Here is an 8,310-nt window from a genome sequence, read left to right as displayed (position 1 = left end):
TTACGAGGCCTAGTGGTACGAACAGAAGTGCTGAAATCAAAGAACTTGCGAGTTTTAATCTGTCGGAGACCGTGTGGTACTAGGCAAAGAGTCATTTAACCTCTCTCCATCAATCCCACTTCCGTACAATGAAGATAAAACTATGAAGGTATCTCTCCTGTGTACTGTGTGAATTGGCTAATTAAAGCTAATTAACCCCCTGGAAAGAACCAAAAAAATACTCTAAGTGCTGAGTATTTATGGGCTACTAAACAGTCACAAAAACTCCTAAGAGACAAGACTGCAGAGACAGCACAATCTCTATTGATGATTACTAATTACCCACTGATTACAAACAAAGCTTTGGGTGCTCCCTAACAGGGGAGGGAAAAGAAACATTACACAATGTCATTCAACAACACCATCTTTATTCAAAAATATATATCTATGAGACATTTCAGAATATACTGCTACCGCCAATGGCAGCCTATACTTCTAAATAAAGTCCTAAATTAATATACAAATTTAAGCTTTAAAAATACTCTTTAAGAAAAAAAACAGAACAAAAAACAAGGGAAGATTGAAGACTTTCTGAGGATGAAGACCTGAAGGAAAGGTCCTGGAGGCCAATGGATGCCCTAAGTATAGGAGAACACAGAACAAAATCCACCCACCCCGCCCTGCCAGATCACCTCACACATACAAGGAGAAAGGTTCATTTAAATTAAACAAATGAAGTAGAGAATTAAGAGTTAAAAAACAAAACAGAACTAACTTCCTTACAGGAAGTCCACTAGTAACAGGTGTTAAGAGGCCGACACATTCATTTACATAACTGCTAAAGTTTCATTTCTTGCTCTTGCTGTAATAATTATACACCAATTTCTAGTCAAAGACTCAATCAGATAAAACAGAGCAGTGGGCAAAATCCATTATGTTATAACATTTTCATCTAGCTGATGACAGCAGATATCTACTACACCTTTGTGGCTGGTTTGTGGCTGGTAAGAGTTTGCTTCCTTGGTGAAAGCAAGCACAGAGTTTGTGCAAGATGGGTCTGTTCAGAAGCAAGCTCAATCTGCGGGACTAAAGCAGCACACCACGCGGCGGTGGGGGGGGGGGGCTTATATGCAGAAACAGCAAAGACTGGAATTATTCTGCAATTTTAGTAAAAGTCATTTACTGCCCTATGGCCTCTGGGAGAAAAGCTTTATATATAGACTCATTAATTTAATAATGACAGGACAACAGGCAGTGTCAATATGCAAACAACACAGACCGTATCCAATCTGAAAAATAGCTTAAATGCTACTAGGCTCTACACAGAGTTAAACTGCACACCTGCTATGACTTTTTAGCATCTTCACTTCACGGCAGGCAGGAAAGCTTCTTGAAGGGAAGCCTGTTACACTTTTAAAAACAGACGTTATGTTCTAACACGCTGAACATGTAAAATTACATGTAATTGGCTTTTTGGTAATCCTGAAAAGAGCAACTCAAAATAATGGAGATTCTGAAGCCCCCTCCACTGAATTCCTTTTTATATAGCTTTTGGATTTCAGCCTCTGGGCTATAATTCCTGTTACACTATTCGGGCAAATTGTTTTCTGCCCTTTCCAATGTCAAAAATAAGCCTGCCAAATTAGCATGATTTACAGTCAGCAGGCCTAACCTTTACTAAAAGCAAGGTAATAATCCTCTCTAACTACATTATATAGTCATAATGTCAGCTGGCATGATAATGGAATTAAGACTCCCAATTAATAACCCTCACTTTCCCCCTTCCCGAGATGAGCTATTCAGTAACATCTGACACAAAGTACTCCTCCTCCTAGGGGCACAAGGACACGTGCAGTGGTGTGAAGTGAAGGACAGACAAGCATGCACAGAGTGTCATATTTGCAGGGGAGATTTTCAAGTTTAGTCACCATGCTGTGGACACGTGCCCACGCAGTGAATTAAATGTTAGTGTGTGCCCGACTCCCCAAAAGAAAGGGCCAAAGCAACACCCATGCAGAGCCCGGACTCCCAGAATGCCTTTAGCTTTGGGGGCCCACAGTGCCATTTCTAAGAACCGCCTTCACAACCAACTGGGGCAAAGATCATGTTTCGAGGAACGCGCTCTCTTGACAGTGGGTGGCACCCTTGATAAGTGCAGCCTGGGAAGGTTGTTGGATAGGAACCTAAAGCAAATAACTTATGTTTAATTCATGCTTGTGATCTGTTAGTCGTTCTCTGAACTATGACTTGATGTCCCAGATCAGCTTTATTGCTAGATCCTCTAGTCTGCTCACACACGCACCTAACCTTTGACTACGCATTGTTGGAAGTCACAGTAAGGGAGGATCCGAGATTTGGCAAACTCTGTACGGCAGAGCTGCTCAACAGCCGTGCCTCCAACCTCTGGGGTGGATGATGGCCAGGAAAGCCAACTACTCCAGAGTTGAGTCCCTCAGCAGAAGTTCAAGTGAACTTGAACAAGCCCAACTCAGAAAGGAGAAGCTGCTTTCATGACGCAATGCTGTCGGGAGAGACAAGATTCTTCTACACATGATTTTCATAACTTCTTGGGTGTAAAGAGAGAGCTAAGAATGGAAAACCAACAGGGGCGTGGAAACATGAAGTGAGTTTGTATGCTTTCCAAATATAAATCTAAACTGGATTCCATTCGCCACTGTCCGCAATTGTGCTCAACAGGAGAGGCTGGAGAGGAGAATCAGACCCTGCGGTTCTTTCTTGAGGCTGGGGGGGCTGAGCAGAAAGAGGGATAGAACCAGGGGCTACTAGGTTATTTCCAACCATGACTTGCCCTCTTCTTTCTGCTGGTACAGATGGGAGTCTGGGGCATGACACCTGCCTTAGTCAGTTGAAAACAGGTCACCAGCAGAGGGCAGGGGGGCCAAGCCCCCTGTGACGTTGGGCAGCAACGAGAGGTCTGGCAAGCTCTGAATATGGGACTTGAGTTCCTTGCGGACCTGGGTTACCCGAGCAAGCTTCTGTTTATATTCCTAAGGAGACAAAGAGAACACGATGCAGTTAAGTCTGTGTGTGCTGATGGTCAGGTTTAAAGAGCAGATACAGATACTCTCACCTTCTTGCTCTGTGTGCTCCTCACCAGAGAGCCCCTCCCCCATTCAGCTAAACATTCATTCAAACTCTCAAAAGGCAAAACTTTAAATAAAAAAAGGAAAGCTCAAGAGCTCATACTGGCAACAGTGAATGAAATGGTATTCAGCTAAGCACTTGAGATTTGGAAGTAAAAAGTGATGTTCTGTATTTGCGGTGTCTTTGGTTCTTATCTATTTCAGAATACTTTATAAAATAAAATAAAGCCTAAGCTTTAAAATCATTTTGAAAACTCCACCTAGACATGGCTAGAAAAACCACTATAAAGCTATATTTTCTGTGTTAAACTTAGATTAACCCAGAGTTATTATCTTCATAGACAAGGACTACAGAAGCTTAAAATTCCCACTGCCACTGCCTGTGTCCAGGACTTCCTTGTTCCACACCTGAGAAGTGTGGCAAGGTCCAGCTGACGCCTTCTAGTAGACTCCCCTGAACAGACTTATCTTCCAGAAGCCCAGTTTTTCAAGTCACTCCTCTGAGAAAGGGAAGCACACTATCTCCATGACTGCTCCCAGCAGCAAGGTCTTCTTACAACTTCCCAACCCCCCATGCATATGCCAAAGCTTGCACAAGCCGTTTGTTCAGGATTCCCCTCAAGCCTGAAGGGATCTCTTTCTTCTCCTGGTCCTGACTCCTTCGCCTACTTGTTGAGTCCCACTCCTCTAGAAAAATCTTTCCTCCTTATCCAAGACGTTGGTCCCCATCTCCACTGGCCTTCCTGTGCACTGCGCCCCTAACAGACTGCTCTTAGGTACTCTCTCCATACATATAAGACTTCTATGTTCCCCTAAAATATGACTCCCCTGATGACAGGAACTGAATATACTATTTTCTTTCCTCAGCTCCCAGCTAAAAGGTCTTCTTGGTAAATCTGTATGGAGTAACAACTCTGGGCCATGTGAGATCTGTGGTTTACAACCCCTTTGGGGCTTGACTTTTTCCCTCTAACTGTGTCACCCTCCTTGGTGTTTCTGCAAAGATAAGGAGGTTCCTGAGGCTGGGCCCTTGGTGACTAAAGCGTCTCCTGCAGGAAGGTAACAGAAAGCACTGGGCTAAGACGCAAAGCCCTGGGTTTAGTTCTGGCTCTTTTCGTTTCTGTGTGACTGTGGATGTGTTCCCTCCTTTCCTTCATCCTTCTTTATCTGAAAACTGAAGGAACTGAACCACTCGTAAGGTATTTCTTCAAGTTCCAGATTCCTTCATGCCAGATACCTGAGAGGCAAAGGGTTTGAGGGCATAAGCTTAAGCACTCCTAGGAAGAGTGATAAGACAGGAAAAAGGTTAAATGAAGAACACTTACTTTGAGTTGTAAAGACAAATTCCAAGCAAGGAGTGGAAGAGGGGAATGGGGAAATGGGCAGGGAGGCTCCACCCCTACATGACTGGTGGCGGTCAGCCTTCCACCTGAAATGAGAGCTGCTCACACAAGCCATCAAACGAACAGACAAGTGACAGGTTAAGAAAGTAAGCTCTCCTGGCACCCCATGTTTTACCTTCGTAGACTTAATACAACTAAAATAATGACTTACGTTAATTATTGATAGTGACTCCTCCATCAAACTAGTAAGCGTCGGAAGGCTAGGACCAGACCTATATGCTTCACCCAGCATCCACCATGCCCAGCAGTGCCCTGTAAACAGTAGGTGTCTACACAGCTGCCCAATGAGTTAACAATATATAAAAGATAATATCATGCACAAGCACACCACATAAAGTAATCACCTTTCATTCTTGAAACTGAAAACTACTTTCAAATCTGAGGACCTAAAACGTGAAGGTTCTCTGTCCTTCCCTCCACAAATAGTTTTCTTCTTTGGTTTCACAGACTTCACAGGAAATTAACAGAGAAGACCAATTCTCTATTACTGGACATGGATTCATTTATTTAACTTCTCCTGAATTCTAGGTACAAAAAAGGTAAAATAGTTACTGAATAGTTACCCCTTGCTCCCTGCCCAAATCCTCTGACCAAAGCTGACAACTGAAAGCCACCTCAACTCAGAGCCATCCAGTCCTGGTAGCTACAGAGCACTTCAGTTGAAGGAATTCCTCAAGAACAGTTTGAAAATCACCGAGTCTCTAGTGAGCTGACCTGAGATCAGAATCCAAGGGTCCTCACTCTTGGGTAATCCTTAGACTAATTTAGCAAGTCCACCTGAAGTCAAAAGGAAAGGTGGCTGGGACTTCCCTGGTGGTCCAGTGGGAAGACTCTTGCACTCCCAATGCAGGAGGCCGGGGTTTGATCCCTGGTTGGGGAACTAGATCCCGTATGCATGCCGCAACTAAGAAGTCCACATGCTGCAACTAAGACCTGGTGCAGCCTAAATAAATAAATAATATATAAATAAATATTTTTTTAAAAAAGAAAGGTGATTGATCTGATAACATCCCCACACTACCTTAAGTTCAAATAACTCTCTTCAAAGGCAATCCTAAAAAAAAAATCCCATTTATTCCTGTTTAGGAGAGTGGAGAGGTATCTCATCATGCTTAGGCTGCTATTATATTCTAGATATCACCATAGAAACTTCATTTTAATAAAAGGAAATATGTTCCATATTAAAGTCCTCTCTTCAGGCCACTCTGAAAGTGGATGGATCATACCCATACCTCCTTGTGCCATGGCATTTCTTCTCATTCTCTTTCCATAGGGATTTCTATTTTAAGAGCAGTTGCATGAGCCTAGGAGGAGGGCATCACGAGAGAAAGGATGAAAGTGGGATTCACTGAAAAGGATTAAAAAACATAGAGTTGCAAAATACAAGGTTAATATATAAAAGTCAATTGCTTTCCTATATATACCAGCGATGAACTAGTGGAATTTGAAAGTAAAACCCAGTATCTTTACATTAGCCCCAAAACAATGAAATACTTAAGTATAAATCTAACAAAATATGTATAAGATCTATTGGAGGAAAATTACAAAATTCTGATGACTGAACACAGAAGTAAATAAATGGAGAGATATTCCATGTTCATGGATAGGATTCAATTCTATTAGGATGTCTGTTCTTCCCAACTTGATCTACAGATCCAAGGCAATCCCAACAAAACCACAGCAAGTTATTTTGTAGATACAGACAAACTAATTCTGAAGTTTATATGGCGAGGCAAAAGATTCTGAAGAGCCAACACAATGTTAAAAAAGAAGAACAAAGTTAGAAACTACCTGACTCTAACACTTACTTTAAGCTGTGGTAATCCAGACAACACCAATACTGGCAAAAGAATAAACAAACAGATCAGTGCAACAGAATAGAGAGCCCAGAAATAGACCCATATAATCAACTGATCTTTGACAAAGGAGCAAAGGCAATACAGTGGAGAAAAGATAGTATTTTCAACAACTGGACATCCACATGCAAAAAACCAGATCTAGACACAAATCTTACATCCTTTACAAAAATTAACTCAAAATGAATCAGAGACCTAAAGGTAAAACACAAAACCATAAAACTCTAGAAGATAACACAGAAGAAAATCTAAATGGTCTTTGGTTTGGTGATGACTTTTTACATACGACACAAATGGCATGATCCATGAAAGAACTGACAAGCTGGACTTCATTAAAATGAAAAATTTCAACTCTGCAATAGACTGTCAAGAGAATGAAAAGACAAGCCAGAGACTGGGAGAAAATGTCTGTGAAAGACATCACACGTCATCAGGGACATGCAAATTAAAACACTGTTGAGGGGCTTCCCTGGTGGTGCAGTGGTTGAGAGTCCGCTGACAATGCAGGGGACATGGGTTCGTGCCCCGGTCTGGGAGGATCCCACATGCCGCGGAGCGGCTGGGCCTGTGAGCCACGGCCACTGAGCCTGCGCGTCCGGAGCCTGTGCTCCACAACAGGAGAGGCCACAGCAGTGAGAGGCCCGTGTACCGCAAAAAACAAAAACAAAAACAAAACACTGTTGAGATACCACCCCACACCTATTAGAATAGCCAAAGCACAGAACACCGACAACACCACATGTTGGTTAGGATGTGGAGCAAGAGGAACTCTCAAATACATTGCTGGTGGGAATGCAAAATGGTACAGCCACTTTGGAAGACAATTTGGTGGCTTCTTACAAAACTAAACATACTCCTACCATATGATCCAGCAATCATGCTTGTTGGTATTTACCCAAAGGAGATGAATATCTATGCCCACACAAATACCTGCACGCGAATGTTCATAACAGCCTTATTCCTAACTTCCAAAAGCTGGAATCAACCAAGATGTCCTTAAGTAGGTGAACGGATAAATAAACTTTGGTACATCCAAACAACAGCATATTATTCAGCACTAAAAAGAAACGAGCTATCAAGCCATGAAAAGACATGGAGAAACCTTAAATGCATATCATTTAGTGAAAGAAGCCAATCTGAAAAGGCTAACTATGAATCCAACTATATGACATTCTGGAAAAGGCAAAATCATGGAGACAAAGGTTGGAGGGAAGTAGGGAGGGATGAACAGGTGGAGCAGAGATGATTTTTAGGGTAGTGAAAATACTGTAATGATAAATTATACATTTGTGCAAACCCACAGAATGTGCAACACCAATGTGAACTCTAATGTAAACTACTGACTTTAGGTGATTATAGTGTGTCAGTGTAGGTTCATCAACAGTAACAAATGTACCACACCTGGAGGATGTTGATAGTTGGGAGACTATACATATTTGGGGATAGGAAGTATGTGGGAAATCTTTGTACCTTCGTCTGAATTTTGCTGTGAACCTAAAACTGTTCTAAAAAATAGCCTTCAAAAAAAATGACCAATGGGACAAGAGGTTAAAATGTATCAGCAAGAGTGACTAGATATATATTCTAAATATCTAAATACAGGTAAAGACTGCTTTTAAAACTGTTAAAACAGGGACTTCCCCGGTGGTCCCTGTGAAGAATCTGCCAGTTAGGTCACGGCACTCCCTCGACAGCTAGCTGCCTTTCCAGTTATTCTCTTAGGTTCTGGACGGGCAAAGGAAACAGACCTCAGGAGAATCCAAGAAGCTTTTTTCTCAAACTACTAGCCTGCCTTCTGACAACTGTGGTCCACAAGCTCTGCTGCTACAAGGTTCCAAACCAGGCCCTCAGCAACTCCTGTGCTCAGCAGAAATCCAGGCTTCCTTTCATGATACCATGAAAACCAACTTCAAAGTGATGAGACCGATTCAAGTTCTTTTGACTCATTTAAGTGTGCTGCATCCCACA

At 42.2% G+C, this 8,310-nt stretch overlaps 1 protein-coding gene across 1 annotated transcript in view; it reads right to left on the bottom strand.

Moving 5' to 3' along the window:
* Positions 1–2,827: 2,827 nt before the first annotated feature.
* Positions 2,828–8,310, bottom strand: part of RPRD1B (regulation of nuclear pre-mRNA domain containing 1B) — a 53,007-nt gene continuing 47,524 nt past the window's right edge. The window contains exon 7 of the mRNA XM_065892754.1: positions 2,828–2,987. Within this exon, the coding sequence (XP_065748826.1) occupies positions 2,838–2,987 (150 nt within the window). The 3' untranslated portion in view covers positions 2,828–2,837. The remainder of the gene's footprint in view (positions 2,988–8,310) is intronic.

The sequence above is a fragment of the Phocoena phocoena genome, chromosome 15 (genome assembly GCF_963924675.1).
Source record: "Phocoena phocoena chromosome 15, mPhoPho1.1, whole genome shotgun sequence".
In the NCBI taxonomy this organism is placed as follows: domain Eukaryota; kingdom Metazoa; phylum Chordata; class Mammalia; order Artiodactyla; family Phocoenidae; genus Phocoena; species Phocoena phocoena.
The sequence above is the reverse complement of the archived record's forward strand: the minus strand, read 5'-3'. Positions and strand labels throughout refer to the sequence as shown.